This window comes from Balearica regulorum, chromosome 1 (genome assembly GCF_011004875.1).
Source record: "Balearica regulorum gibbericeps isolate bBalReg1 chromosome 1, bBalReg1.pri, whole genome shotgun sequence".
Lineage (NCBI taxonomy): Eukaryota > Metazoa > Chordata > Aves > Gruiformes > Gruidae > Balearica > Balearica regulorum.
The window spans coordinates 16,178,089-16,193,272 of record NC_046184.1 but is presented as its reverse complement, the minus strand read 5'-3'; the positions used below and the strand labels follow the sequence as shown (position 1 = coordinate 16,193,272).

The window sequence follows — 15,184 nt, the reverse complement described above, 5'->3', positions numbered from 1 at the left end:
CAAGAACCATGATTTTTCAAAACAAAATTTGAAGGAAAACCACACAGAAATAAGTGGGGAGAAATGTCGCTTGGTTTTATAAAATGTACATATACACATGCCATGCTCAGCTGGTACCTTTAGAAAACCGAGTTTCCCAAGGGAAATACCACAGATGTCACCTCTCTGGATCTGAGTAAAGCCTTCCGTGCCCTGCCAATGCGCAATTGTTGATGCCATTGGAGAAGACGGGATGCCTAAAGGCACTGAAAGGCGAAGATGGATTAGACTAAAGAGGAGGTGACAACTAGGAGCTTTGAAAGGGAAGTACCAGGGTAGAGGGAGCACTGATCTGTTAAATATTGTCATTAATTGGGGGGTTTTGCAAAAATCTGGAGTTATCTGATGAAATTTGCTGATGAAACCAAGCTGGAAGATTAACATTAAAGCAAGGAAGCTTTGAACACAGGAAAAAAAAGAGATGACCTTGAAGGCTGAGGTAAGAGAAGTTCAGTGTTCAGAAAACACTCATGCATTTGCAGATGAATAACAAGCTGCGGTTCTGACGTGGGTGATCACGTGCCCGAAATGGTGTGGGAGAGGCGGCCTTGGGCAGTAATCACAGCGAGACGTTACAGACTGCTTTCTACAGACGTCGGATGGGTGGTGGACAGTTGTGCCAGCCTGCTGCTCTTCAGACTGTGCCACAGCAGAATTGCTGGCTAAGTCAGGTAGGTGTCAGCTGCCAGACAACCAGCACACCAGTACCTGACAACAGGTACAAGCAGGACATCACTGAATTGCCCACACAGTCTTCCAAAAAACCATAGATTGTATCAGAAGAGATTTTCCCAGCAGAATGAGGGAGATATTAGTGCTACTGTACAATGCACAGGGGACGTTCCACTCTAAATACTCCAAACTTCAGGACTGAGCCCTTCGTTTCAAGATAAATGAAGTCAAACTGCAATTAATGAGGAAAATTACTATGAGGATCTTTGTGGAATGGAGAGCCTGTATCTAAGGACTGGCAAAAGGAGATATAGATACATCAGGGATTTAACCTAAGAGAGAGGAAAGGCTATGCAAGATAAAAAATAATATTGTTCTATGAGAAAAAAAAAAAAAGATGTATATGAGTCAAACATAAACATAAGCTAGATACTAGAAGATGGTTCCTAATTTTTACAATGGTGAGATTCTGAAACATCTTTTCCAGTTAAAATAAGAGGAGCAGAAAAGTCTAAATTACTTTTAAGATGAGGCTTAACAGATTTATGAAAATCATGATGCCACATCATACCAGTGGAATCTGGACTTTCCAACTTGGGCTGTTCTTCCCAGTCCTGTGCTCACATGCATCCATACAGACTCAGGCAAACATCACTAGCAAAAGCAAGTCAGGCTGGTGGAATGCTACACATCGCACTTCAACACCATGTTCGATTTGCTGACAGGTTTCAGGTTAAGAAAAAAAAATACTCTTTTCTACGTTGCACTCCTCAGAACAATTAATTCAGTATCAATGACTCTTCTGACACAGCACAGTGCGCCAGAGCATAAATCCTCCTTCCAAAACTATTTGCCATTTCTTAAATGGACAGGAGACCTAGACAGCCTTAACCAGAGAGCCTTGCGCACCCATATCACACATCCCACACATACCAGCTGCTTGTCATCCTCTTAAATCACCCTTATTTTTAATGTAGACAAATGCAGCATTGTGTTTCTGATGCTTTATGCAATTTCCCCCTCCAGGTACCAGTTATTTCTGCATTCAACTCTGTTACTCTAACAGTAACGTTTCTCTGGGCTGTTTACCCTCATGTAGATTGTAGCACCTACATCTTGCTCCGTTGTAGGATATTGTAGTGATGCAGATTTACTGGCTTATTCTTGAGGCAGGCACCTGTGGAAACCTAGATATTTATTGCTCCTCCCCTTGGTGCTGTTGCTGCTCAGTTAGAGCAACGCCATACACCTCTTCTTAATATTTTACTCAATAATAAGCTAAAAGGCAACTTTCATACCTGCTTTCTTTTTGGAGAGCTGACAAGTATGGTGTCAATTCATCACATATCCTGAGCCTACCTCTCCTTGGCACAGTGCAGATGCTTGGTAACCAAATAAAAGGCATTTTACAGCCAGAAAGAGGGAGGGGAAAATACAGAAGCCGTGGAGCCTGTGATGCTCAAAGCCTACTCTCAGGCCTCATTTTCACTTTGCAGTGCAGATGAGATTACCCGTGTGAAATACAGAGACAAAAAATTCAAAGGTCTTGGGCTCAATGGAAAAAGCATTACAGCGCGTATAACATTTTTCTCAATTTCAGACTAAGTTTCTATTAAGGAAAAAGTATCCTTAAGCACTTCTTTACTGTCTCGGTTTTGGGCTGGGATAGAGTTAATTTTCACAAGAAGCTGGGAGGGGACGCAGTCAGGACAACTGACTCGAACTAGCCAAAGGGGTATTCCATACCATATGACGTCATGCTCCATATATAAAGGGAACTGGCCAGGGAGGAGGGGTTGGGGACGGGCTGGGTATCAGGTTCCAGGCAGTGAGCAAAAGGCATTGTGTATCACCTGCATTGTATGTTCTAAGTACTGCTGCTGTTGTTTCCCTCTCCCTTCGCTGTCCCACTACACTGTCCTTGTCCCAACCCACGAGTTTTACCTTTTTCTTCCGATCTTCCTCCCCACCCCACGAGCGGCCTCGCGGTGCTCAGTTGCCAGCTGGGGCTAAACCACAGCAGTTACTGGAAAAGAACCACCACTCACAGTTCTCTGTTCCTCATCCCCACGCTGAATGCCGACAGCTTGCTTTGCTCACTCTCCTTTACGCATCTGCTCCCTCCTGCTTTCTAAGAACATGCCTGAAAGTTTACCTGATCCAGAAACGGCAAAGAACAAGTGCAGGAACTCTCATTAGTACTTATGTGATTTTATTTAGTGTAGGAAATAATTCACGATAAATTGTCTTGGAGCTGTGTTCAAGCATTGGTTTTCACAAATAAAACTGAAGAAAACTCTTGTCAACTGACACATATTCACATCTCTAAAATTACTCATTTTGGGGGTTAAGTAGTTAAGCTGAAATTCTTTTGTGAGACATTTCTACATAAAAATGGCAACATTCCTGCCCGCTTGCATACATTATCATCCCTTAACAGAAGAAGTGCATTACAATCAGTCCTACTAGCACTTGGAAATCACTTGCATTGCATTATCGAAACGAACAATAAAAGTTTTGAGCTAATTTACCAGCTTCCTGCTACTATTCCACCCGTACCCTTCTGGACATATGCTGGATTTTTTTAATCTTTTAATCTTTTGTACTTATGAGTCAAAATTGAAAACAATTTAAAAAACCCCCACAAACCAACCAAACAACAAACTAATGACCCATATTTAGAGAACAAGGAGATACAATTTAGAGTAGGAAAAGCTTCTAAAGTTGCTCTTATGGCTGTCAAGACTAAAAGGAGCTTTGAACTTCACTATTCCCACTCACATTACCCAAACGCAGCTAGTTCAGCTTACGAACTGGTCAGTCTGAACCATTAGTGTGAGTATAGCATACCCGAATACAGGGACGAACCTCACAAGGCACCGTGACTATAGAAAGATGATTTAACAATTGCTAAGACTTGTTTTTAACACCATAAAACACTGGGGAAATACAACCTGTATAACACATTTCCTTTAGAAACATGGTCAGGATGGAAATGAATATAAACCTGGCACATTTCTGTGCTGCACTGAACCCTGTAGCCTCACATACACGAACAGGGAAAGTTCAGCCTTACTTCCCACACATTCGCTATTACGTTGCAGCTACAACCCACCGTGCTCCTCCAGTTTCCCAGGCTCGACAGTACCCTCCGACGCGGCCCCGCGCGTGCTTTTATCAGCAACACGGCAACGTGCGCAGAGAGAAACACAAAATCAGACGCACGTTTAACAGAGCAGAAAGCATTTTAAGGAGAGAAAGGTGTGTTCAGACTTGATCCACAGAGAAAGCTTATCCACAAACGTGCTTTTGAGAACACTTGACTTTACGTAATACAGGAGACTTTTTTTTCTCCCTTGCTATGTGTGCAAACTCTAACATGGAATGAATACGAGTTATGTCCATTTTATTTTTTTTAATAAACAGAATTTGAGACTCCTTTGAGAGCAGTAAGTGAAAAGTAGAAGAAACTCCATGCAGTAAGGTTTTCTAATTCTCTTGGATCAGGTTTTTAAAAAATAATTCACCTTTTTTTTTTTTTTTAAAGGCATGAAAAAATATCACTTACATGTAGGTATCCAATCTTTATGTTAATAGCATTTAAAAAAAAACCCCACCAACAAACAAAGTACGTGTTCACGCAATTAACCTGCTTGTTGTAAAGCATGCATGGTTGCAGGCAATCCTTTAAGCAAAGTTATAGATGGAATTAAAGATAAAGCGTAAGGACACAAGCCTCTACGACACTGATGTTTCCAGGCCATCTCCTGGTGTCCTTTCATCCATTGCACGGTGGACCCAAACCCTCAAACTCCTTTTCATTCCCCGAAGTGACTTTACTAGAGGAACCTACAATGGCTGACAAACTCAAACGTCGCCAGGGTTCTCTTCAAACCTCAAGCTCTGCTCAGCAATGCCTGGGGAGGGAGAGCCCTGCCACAGACAGGGACATCTATTCAAAATACACAGCATTGATTCAATTCAAATGTTTGTCCTTACAAGGAAGACGTAAGTAGGAATCCAAAGAATTTGCAAGTACATCTCACCGTTTCTAAGACTGTCAGTTACACCATTAAATACAATATAGGGCATTTGTGAACTTCACACTGAAACGATCAGGCATTTAAAACTCCAACCAACTGAACAAAAAAAACCCTCAAAACAATCCAACCTCAAAACATGCCCCAAACCCCATAAACAAAGACTGTTAACACAAGGTTTCAACCAACACAGACATTTTTTTTAACTTTGTAAATGTGAAAGCATCAGCAGTACCCTTAGTCATGCAGGTATACTTCAGAATTAATAAATTTAAAAAATGGATTTAGGTCTTCCTATAGAAGCAGGACACAGGAATGCGACCCAAGTCCTGCCTACATGAGATGACTTTTCAGCAAGTCCTCTATCACAAAGACTTTTGGTCCATGGTCACCAAACAATTCAAGGAATTCCACTGATTTTTTGGGTAATATGTCATTGTCCCTATGACATCACCTTTATCTCAAATATAAACAGAAAAAAATCTCACATTTTCTACAGTGACATTTATTGTTTCTGCTTTTCAATACAGCAAAGGTTGTTTTCCCTTAATCAGTTCAACTGCCTCAGCATTTTCAGAAAAACACTTTATCAATAACTTCAACAGTGAACCCAGAATTATTAAGTTTGAATCCTTCGTCTCTTTCACAACAGACTGGGTAACATCCAACAGAAGTATGCAACCTGACTGGTTTCTAAAAACTAGCACAGTGGAAAGAGTTGCCTTATTTCCTCATCACCTGGAACTGACAGGCAATAGCTGATTTCTGAATGTTTTATTTTCCAAAAGAAGAGTGCGCAGGCGAGGTTGATGCATCTCCCTGCACGAAAGCTGGCCATGTGGTGCCCTCATAAACCGCATGAGTTACCTTCTCAGCCTCAACACAATGAGGCTGATACCTAGAAACATTGCTAACTCTGTTCAAAACAGTACCATCACACGTAAGCTTGGCTTTGCAGGGTCAAAGAGTATTAATTAGACATGCAGATTTCCTCCCAGATGAAGTTATAATATAAACCTGCCTAAGCCTACCTCCTACTAAGTAATTTAACAGTGACAAAAGGGGGTCCTTAGAAGTTCCTCATGCGTTTACTCCAAGTTCCAACGTAATGCTGGCAGAGTCATCTTTGCCTTCATACACACTGAAACAGCAGATTTTCAATCAACCCCATACCGCAGCACACTGTCACAATCAGCCTCTTTTTCTTCGCCAGTGTTTCATTTAAAATGACTTGTTTTTCAGAGAAACCAAAACAAAGAACTCTGTCTTCAAGAGAAGCATATTACAGCTAAGTAGACTTAATCAGTTGACACTTAGTGGCCATTTGTATACCCCAGAATTTAATTGTGTATCTCAGCATTTATCTGCACATCTCTAGAGAAGTATTGACTTGGAAGGTAGTCGAAAAGATTTGCCCCTGGTCACAAGGAAATCAATGGCAGTCAAGGACAGAGGATAAATCTATGAGCCCTTGTTCTGGTAATTAAAAAATACATAGTTTACACTTAAAATTACAGATTTGGAATGTTGCACTGCCAAAACTCTTTCATAAATTTAACACCTATGAGGCAGGAAAGAAGGCTTACAAAATAAATAGTAACACCGAAGCTTTAAGATGTTTCAGATTAGTTGAGAACAGTAGGAAATTACACACATTAGAAAAAACCCGCAAGATTTCATCTAAAAGCACCACTGCTAGAAAGATGGCATTTTGAAAAAACAAAGGTTCAGCACTAACATTGATTAGAAATGCAAAGATAAGCACTCCAAACAACACAGTGCTGTATTATTGTCCCGTTCTGCTGCCAGCTGCACTAAAAAACCCCAGAACAACCCAACCACCTTCTCATTTCATATTCATTGTATTTCTCTGTAAAAGTATGCTTATAAAATGTAAGTTTTGGGCCAAAAAACAGACCTGAGGGACCGCTTGTATTGCTACTTTTTAAAAAAAGCAGAACAAACCCCCTAACTATTGTCTGTTAATTAAATCTGTAACACAAAATTGAAACAGATAAAGGATGTGTAGCTTCTTTCTTTCTATCTACAGAAGGGATTTCAGACCACTACTTTCAGGTTACCCAAACGGGAAGTTTTCCTACTGTACATACTCTATAAAGTGACAAGAGGCAAACACCACTTCCCTCCCCAAAATTATCTGCTTCTCAGACATGCCAAGGCAATTCACAGCCACTTCCAGGCAAACACAGCCATAGGTAAACACAATAGTTTGAATTCAACTCCAGTGAGTAGCATACATGTAAACAGAACCATCTGAACCAAAACTAGCCTTAAAACAAACAAAACCACCCAAAAATCCCCCCCCCCCAAAAACCCCCACACCCCACCAAAACCCACAAGATATTATTACCTGGTTTCGTGTCACGCTCAAACCTGTATTTCTGATAAATTTATCTTGCTGCATAAATTTAAAGAACAAAAAAGAAAGAAAAAGCTGAAATACAGTATTCTGCATGTCTGATACCTAATGTCATGAATTCACCATAGCCTGAATTCATTATAAGCAATGGCAGCTGTTAGTAGGAGAAATGTTAAAGTTCTCTTAATATTTCATTATGCTGTCCCTTTGGAAAGTATTAGTGCCAAAACGGTGTCCCAGAACTATGTCTGTGTTAACTTCATATAAAAACCCACCACTTTTACAACCATATTTCAATTTAATTATTGTACACAGGTTAACAAAAACGTATCACAAGTGAAACTAAACACCGAATTTAACAAAAACAATATTCAGAATGGTACAACACATGTTCATTTTCTCCAGGAAATAATATTACAAGTGTTCATCTTAGGACAATTTAGCCACACTAGAGACAGAAGTTCTGTTAAAATGCAACCGTGGTCTACTAAGCCACTTATTTTAGCACTACAGAGTATTTGAAGTCAGAGTCCTACGGCCAAGGCTTAAAAATCATTTAAGATTCAAACCCCAAAATGTCTTACAGTATTTAAAAAAAAAAACCACAACAAAATAACCCCAAAACAATCAATTAAAAGGCTGTTGTATATAGTTTTATCCTCTTCATAGCACTCTCTACTCATAGAATTGCTCGTATCATTGGTAATAGGGTCTGTATCTGGCTTGATCAGGGTGGTGTGGTCCAGGAAGCGGGGCCTGAGCAGGAGGCCCTTGCATCCTCGGTGGTGGAGGCGGCCCCCTTGGAGCTGGCCAGATCCCTGGACTCATTCCCCCGGGCTGTGTGAAAGGGGGACTAAGAGTTCCTTGATCTTCACTGAACTGTGGCAAAGAGTTAGGATTATAGTGATGGGGAGGGGGTGCGCTGACATTTACGGGTGGGCCTCCGTGCTGAGGAGGGGGAGGTCCTGGCGGAGGATGATTCATATACGGTGGCATCTGGGCAATTATATGTCCAGGTGGCGGGGTTATTGGAGGAGGAGCAGAGGTCATTGGTGGTGGAGGAGCTTGGCTATATACCATGTGTGGAGTACCTGCTGCCTGGGGAGGATGCTGCAGCGGATGACTTATTGGTGGAGGTGGTGGAGGGGGCGGTGCGTAATGTTGCTGTGGAGGCATAATATGATGAGGGTGCGATACCACTGGCTGCCCCTGGTATTCAGGATGATGATGAGCAGGTGCGGGGGCTGGTGGCGGTGGTTCTCGAGCACCTGAATTCGAATCATCCTGAATAGGAACGGTTATTAAGTTGCTGTGTTTTCTTGTTGAAATACGGAAGGTGTCCTGACTGACAGGGCGAGGTGGCGGTGGAGCCATTGACATCTCTGCAGGAGGCGCACGAATGTCTTCATGTGGCTGGTTATAATGCTCGTGTGGCACGTGCTGCAAAGGGGGTGGCGGCATCATGATGTGCTGCTTTGGCGGAATGTGGCTCATATGATGTTTCTCAGGTGGCATTATGAAACGCTCAGGAATTTCAGCAGGCGGTGGAGCAATAGGTGGATGTACAGGTTCAATGGGAGGACGAGTAACAGGCTTTCCAGCTCTCATATGACGGTGGTTGATGTGAGCTTGTAAGTCCCTCTGCGACAGGTAAGTTCTCTTGCACCCTTGAACAATGCTACACATGAAGAGAGACCCTCGGACACACTGCTCGATTCGCTGCACAGGTTCATTACAGCTAAATCAGAAGAGAATATTGGTTTACTGTCATCACAGAGAGCTCAATCTGCCCTTTTTTTTTTTTTTTTGTTAAAAGTCAACCGGTTTACCGTAATTACCCAAGTTAGAACTGACAATTTTTTCTCCACTGTAACAATGAAAGAAACATTTCATTGATTTTGAAGTTTATCTGTTTTTTAAGTCTCCAAACACAACTATAAAAGAACATAAACACTTCATGAAGTGGAAATGTATATATAGCATCACTCTCTCACAAATTCCTTCTGTGCTTTAACACTTACCAAGAGTCATTCTCACCAAGTAAATTAAACTGCAATTTATTCCTTTTCAAATTAGAGCAATAACAGGCTATCTACCCAAATACTTAAACAGCAAACACTGATCCCTTACAATCCCAAAACGTGGGATACAAAACTATAATCAAGTGGTATAGTAAGGAATACTCTACTGCCTCTGCTGAACAGACATAAGTAAGAACCATGTTAATACAGCATCTGAGATAAGATTTGTTATTAAAGGAAATGTAGCAAATAACTTAAATATCTTGAGATAACTTACCCTGGACACATTTTGTCTCCCTTTTTCTCATGTAGTATAGCACAGTCATAGCAGAAAACATGCTTGCAAGGTATCTAGAGACAAAAAATGGCTCTGTTAAGACATCGTATACAAATATCTATGTCATTTTGCAGAATACATTTCCTCCCTCCCTCCACCACACAATTTCTAATAAAGTAACTAAGTTACCTATGAGATGAACAGGCATAGTGATAGCAGTTTCCAGCATCTTCGCATAGAAGCTTTCTAAAACAGTTTGTGTTGAGTTTGGGATTTTTTGGGGTAGGTTTGTTTGGGTTTTTTTAAGAGTTGGCAAAAATCTATAGGCAAAACTTTAAGCCTTGCAATAATACCAACACTGAACATTTATAGAAGCTGCACATGCGATCTAATTACTCTTGTCTTGCTGGCAAAGAAGGAAAGTTTTAAAAGCACTAACTGTGATTAAGTCAGATCCTAAAGCCTGTTACATCACACTTAGAAATCTAAATTAATCTCAGGGATTTTGTTACACTAATTTTAAAGGGACGTAAAAGTCAACAGTCTTTTCTAACTTCATCGCAAGTCTTCAACTGACATAAAGAGCTTATTTTTAAAGCTAAGTGGTGTAAGGTCAAATCCCACTGAAAGTTTTTTTTGTTGGTGATAGTGTTCTGATTTTTTGTTTAACATTTTCAAGCTTACTTTCTTAAATCGGGGGTAAAGTGAAATCAGCCAGACAGATGGAACAAAAACACTTCAGCAATGAATGGCACTGGTTCCATCCTGATATTCTTCTGCTGTTTATTCAGAGGGCTGCTGAAATCAGGCCCCTCCGGAGGCCTCACAGAGACATAGTGAAATCAAATTTTACCTAAAGGAAAACCACGGCTGCATCTTCCACTGATAGTTTCACTCACCATGCGTCCATACATTTTGATGGGCAATCCACACTTATCACAGAAATGGACCGGTGTATCATCCTTTTCCCCCAGCAAGTTTATCTGATAGATAGAGAAGGGGGTGGGAGAACAAAACCCATCACTAAAGCTTCTCATTTCAATCATCACCAACACCCCCAAATATTTCTGAATCAGTTGAGAAGGAAGGAAGGACACCACAACCATGAGAAAGCAGAGGATATATTTTATCACAGAATCATAGAATGGTTTGGGTTGGAAGATACCTCAAAGACCATCTAGTTCCAACCCCCCTGCCATGGGCAGGGACATCTTCCCCTAGACCAGGTTGCCCAAAGCCCCATCCAACCTGGTCTTCAACACTTCCAGGGAGGGGGCATCCACAGCTTCTCTGGGCAACCTGTTCTAGTGCCTCACCACCCTCACAGTAAAGAATTTCTTCCAAATACCTAATCTCAATCTACTCTCCTTCAATCTTAAGGCCATTATCCCTCGTCCTATCATTACACACCCTTGTAAACAGTCCCTCTCCAGCATTTTTGTAGGCCCCTTTAGGTACTGGAAGGCTGCAACTGAGTCAATCAAAAGTAATGGAATCACTTTTATTTAAGAAGGTATCTATCAGGACTACCTACAGTTTGATACCATTCACAGACAAAGATTCACAACTTCTCATCCGTGACTTTACCTTATAGTCCCAAAAGATGGGTCCAGGGAATCTCCTTTGATTGCCAAACATTTCACCTCCTTTGCATTCGTATCGCTCCTCCTCGTTATAATCAAATTCTTCTGTGGAAAGAAGAAAGAGAAGAAAGACACAAGCCAACCACAACGCTTCCCTCATTGACACCAGCTGCTATTAAGGGCATGTGTCACTCTATACTGAAATTATCAAGAAACGCCACAGCACTTCTAACCTGCTGGGCCCATTCTACAGAAAGGTACAGTCAAAATAGTAAGACAGTCTGTTTTGGGAACGTGCACCATTGAATCCTTATAGTGCAGCAATATCTGGAAATTTGAAACTTATTTTGCACTTGGACAGAACCTTGGACTCTAAGTCTCCAAGGCTGAATAGTCTCGAACAATGCTGCAGAACAGTACGCTTCCCTACTACAGGGCTAATACTTAAATTAATTTACCTTCATCACCAGCTTGTGTCTTTGAAGGCATCCTGTTCATATTTCTTGGAGTTCGAGGTGCAGGTTTGGTTTTATTGGTCTGTTTTGAGATAAGCTTTATAGGGATTCTTCTACGAACGTCAAGACCACCCAATGATCCTGAACTATTTGTTCCTTGCAAATCATTGTCTATGAAAGAAAAAAAATAGGCTATGTAATTTTTCAGTTATCTAATAGTTTCTAAATATTAACAGAAGAGTTTTAAGAAAAATAATTTTTCAAACTTGTTGAGACTCATACATCAAAGTTTAATCACTAGAAAATAAATATCTTCACACATAATTTCTTCTAGAAGTTAAGTCACAAAACTGTATTGGAAACAGGCATGATTTTAGGAAATCTAGTTCTAAAAATAAAGCTATTTTAAAAAAGGTAGCTAGTCTGTCATTTCTCCACAACAGGAAAAAAAAAACCATTATAGCTTCTCTCACAGCGTGAATAGTACTGTAGAGTCAATTCTTTGTACAACCTTGACAGCACAGAACTTCTTGAGAAAAGAGAATTTTTACAATTTATGTAAATTGTTTATTGAAGTTGGAAGGAAACTAGTTTCCATATTAACTGAGCATCTTGACATATCACTTAGAAATTTAGCATGAAGTATCACAAAAATATCGGTACTTAAAAGTATGCAGTAATATCCTTGGTAAACTGAAAATTATTGTTCCCTACTACATACAGAATTCTCTTTAACCAGAGTGAAATCTGAGTACCAGAGCAGACCCATCATGCATCAGCAGATACAGGCTCCAAGAGATAATCTAGAGGGGGTATTACAACAAGCAACACCAATGAAGGGGGTACGACTCCCTCAGCTTCTAGTGAGTCTACCTTTAACCACTGCATAGCACCTCATTCATACAAAAATAAAGTTATGTCCTTCACAAATCTATCAAGCTTACTTTCATTTTAATTGAAAACGCTGTTTTGACAGGTGTTTCAAAGCGGGGCATGCTCAGCCTCGAAGGGCCGTGCCACAAGCTGTTACAGAGTGCGAGCCCTGCCGTTCCACTTCATACGGCACTGCAGCCCTGGAACGATCACTGAGGCCCCAAAGGATCACAGCATGGTAGCATCTGGATGCTGAAATTAGGGCCCCATTAGTGTAATTCGGTACAATATCTTTGTCCCTCAAAGCCTATAACCATCCCACATGACACAAGTAGGAAGAAAAACAAGAGAAAAAAAAAGGAAAGAGGAGATTGCTCTAAGTTATCAGCAGTTACCACCAAAACCAGGAACTGTGACAAAGTTTCAAATTGGGACTGTGCCCTGGCAGTCACTTTACCTCAAAATCAAGAGCCCTCAATTTCCTCTGATAGACCAACTGTATTTATCCCTCTTAGCACTGCGGTTGACATGTTTCACTTTAAAAGGCAATATGTAAAAAGGCAAAAATAATAAAGCCTGAGTTTACTTTTGTTCACTTGTTGCTTTTGTTTAGGCTGTCCTGTTGGCTAAACAGACGACCCAGCAAACATACAACTATGACACCAGGTTTCCCCAGAGACTGCTGCACGAGAACATCAGAGATAACAATGCTAAAGCTGTCTATTTTTCACTTGTTGGGAAATCCTGGTTTCTACCAGAATACACAAAAATGCAACACCACAGACCAGAAAAAGTCTCTGCAGGACCTCAATCCATTTGCAAATAGAAGTAACTAAAACAAATTTAAAAAAAAAACAACCCAAGCCTCCACAACTTGTGCATTATTCAGTCCACTGAACAGCCAATAGGAAACAATTAAGTTCTGATGCTTTTCTTCCGTATACCATTGCAAGCTAGGAATATTTACATGAGTTAGCTGCTCAACTAATCCAAACTAGCAAGCTTATTAGTCATTCATGTTTCATGAAAGGATAATAAATTCCAGCCTGTGTAAGCATAACTAGCAGGATTAAGTCCAGAAAAAAAAACACCAAAAAACATGACAAAATTGTTAAGACTACTTAGAGAAGCTCTAATTAGAGGTGATACATCCTCCTGTCCTCTTCATCAACTTAAGTTTTATTTTTATATTTCACGTTTTTTGAAAACTCATAAATATAGTTCAAATACTATACCTTATAATCTATATAATTTACAATGCAATCTTTCCTAAGAGGAAGAAAATAAATCAAAAATACCCTAGTAAAAAAAAAAAAAATCCACATCCACTCATCTATTCATCAGATTACGCCAGCACGCTAGCCAGCAAAGTATCAAAGCTACAAAACCAGATTTAAGCCCAGGAGAAAGTTTCCTCTCCCGAGCACAGACTACGGAACCAGAAAACACATCACCGGCACCGATCCCGGGAAACGAGCGCCTCGCCGCCACCTCCGAAACGCTACAGGCTGCACCACCTGCTGCAGGCCGACGGGCTCCGCACACACCGCCCGAGTCAGCGCAAGGCCGCCCGCCCCGAGAGCGCGCAGCGCCGCCGGCACCGGCCGCGTATGACGCTACGTGAACCCCCTCCGCGCTCCGCAGCCCGTTCCGGGACGGGGGAGGAGGCTGCAGCCGCGGAGCGGCCCCTCAGGCCGGCGGCCGAGCCCCGCCGTGCCGGGGGTGGGGGGGTGGAGGCGGGGCCGCCGCTCACGGCCGTTGGAGGGCGCGCGGCGGCGGGGGAGGGGGGGGGGAAGGGGGGGAGCGGGGAACCGCCAGCCCGGCGCTGAGGGACAGAGAGCAGGCCCCGCCGCGCGGGCTGCGGGGAACCGCGGCGAACCCGGGCCCCACCAGCGTTACCGGGCGCCGGGCCACATCCTGCCGCTACCCCGGTGCCGCCCCGCACCCGGCGGCCCCGCGCGCGGCCTCTGCCTGCTCGGTAGCGCAGAGCGGGCCCGGGTGGGGACGGGTATAAATGGGTCTCCCGGCCTCTCCCCTCCTCACCATTGTGGTCCATGATTCGGCGCGGGGCACTGTGGGAGCGGAAGGGTGCGGCCGGAAGCGGAAGTGGCCGGGAAACGGGCGGGGGGGCGTGAAGAAGTGCGCAGTGGGGAAGCGTTTGTGGTTTCGCGCTCGCCGCGCCTTTGCGGAGCGGCCGCGCCGCCGCAGGATAGTGAGGGCATGGTGGAGCCCGCGGGGGGGAGGCTCGGCGGAGCGGAGCGGTGCCGCGCTGCAGCGGGACCCTCGCTCCCGGCAGGCTCTGCGACGAGGCCGGGGAGGAAGGCGCGGCCGTTCCGCAGTGCCTGCCGGGATCGCGGCGGCCGACCGCTGCCCCCTGGGGGGTGTAGTGCTGCGGCGGGAGCTGGGGGGCGCCCGCGGACATGGCGGCGGCGGCGGGCCTGGGCACCGCCCTGCTGCGAGCCGCGGGGTGACCGGGCCTTCCTGGGCACTGCCCGGCGGCGCGGAGGCGGTGGGGAGCCTCTGTGAGCCCCGGTCAGGGCCTGCGGGCTTCGGCGGCGCTGGCGGCCGTGCCGTGCCGTGCTGTGCAGCCCCGTGGGGGCCCGGCCCGGGCTCTGGGGGCTCCTGCCCCGCGGGGAACCGCCTCCAGCCGCTCTGGGCCCCGTTCACACGCGCTTTCGCCTGGGTGGCTGGGGCGACGCTGGGCTTCGGGAGGGCTTGGAGCCGGAGCAGGGAAGAGTGGTTGGAAATAGGAGGCATGGCCCTGCGGCTTCTTGGGGAAGGGTAACGTTAAAAATGAGAGGGATCTTTCTGTTCGGCAGCCAAGACCACCCCGCCTGCGGGCTT

General features: G+C 43.7%; 1 protein-coding gene across 4 annotated transcripts; it reads right to left on the bottom strand.

The window, feature by feature from the left end:
* Positions 1 to 3,058: 3,058 nt before the first annotated feature.
* On the bottom strand, positions 3,059 to 14,631 carry CBLL1 (Cbl proto-oncogene like 1). Of its 4 annotated transcripts, none has more exons than XM_075741832.1 (6): positions 14,384 to 14,631; positions 11,471 to 11,638; positions 11,017 to 11,117; positions 10,329 to 10,412; positions 9,430 to 9,503; positions 3,059 to 8,869 (listed from the first exon to the last, which is right to left on the bottom strand). In XM_075741832.1, the coding sequence occupies exons 1-6, from the start codon at positions 14,394 to 14,396 to the stop codon at positions 7,828 to 7,830; spliced, it is 1,482 nt and encodes a 493-aa protein (XP_075597947.1). In that variant the 5' UTR covers positions 14,397 to 14,631; the 3' UTR covers positions 3,059 to 7,827. The 4 variants fall into 4 exon arrangements, with proteins under 4 accessions (XP_075597947.1, XP_075597921.1, XP_075597931.1 ...); XM_075741806.1 differs by having other exon boundaries at positions 11,017 to 11,114; positions 14,384 to 14,515; XM_075741816.1 differs by lacking the exon at positions 14,384 to 14,631 and adding an exon at positions 13,795 to 14,036.
* Positions 14,632 to 15,184: the final 553 nt, after the last annotated feature.

What these genes read in the sequence shown, in the direction of transcription:
- CBLL1 (XM_075741832.1), bottom strand. An exon ending in TCAAAATGTATGGACGCATG is followed by an intron (nt 9,504 to 10,328) that starts GTGAGTGAAACT and finishes TTTTGTCTCTAG; the next exon opens with ATACCTTGCAAGCATGTTTT. An exon ending in GGAGACAAAATGTGTCCAGG is followed by an intron (nt 8,870 to 9,429) that starts GTAAGTTATCTC and finishes CTTCTGATTTAG; the next exon opens with CTGTAATGAACCTGTGCAGC.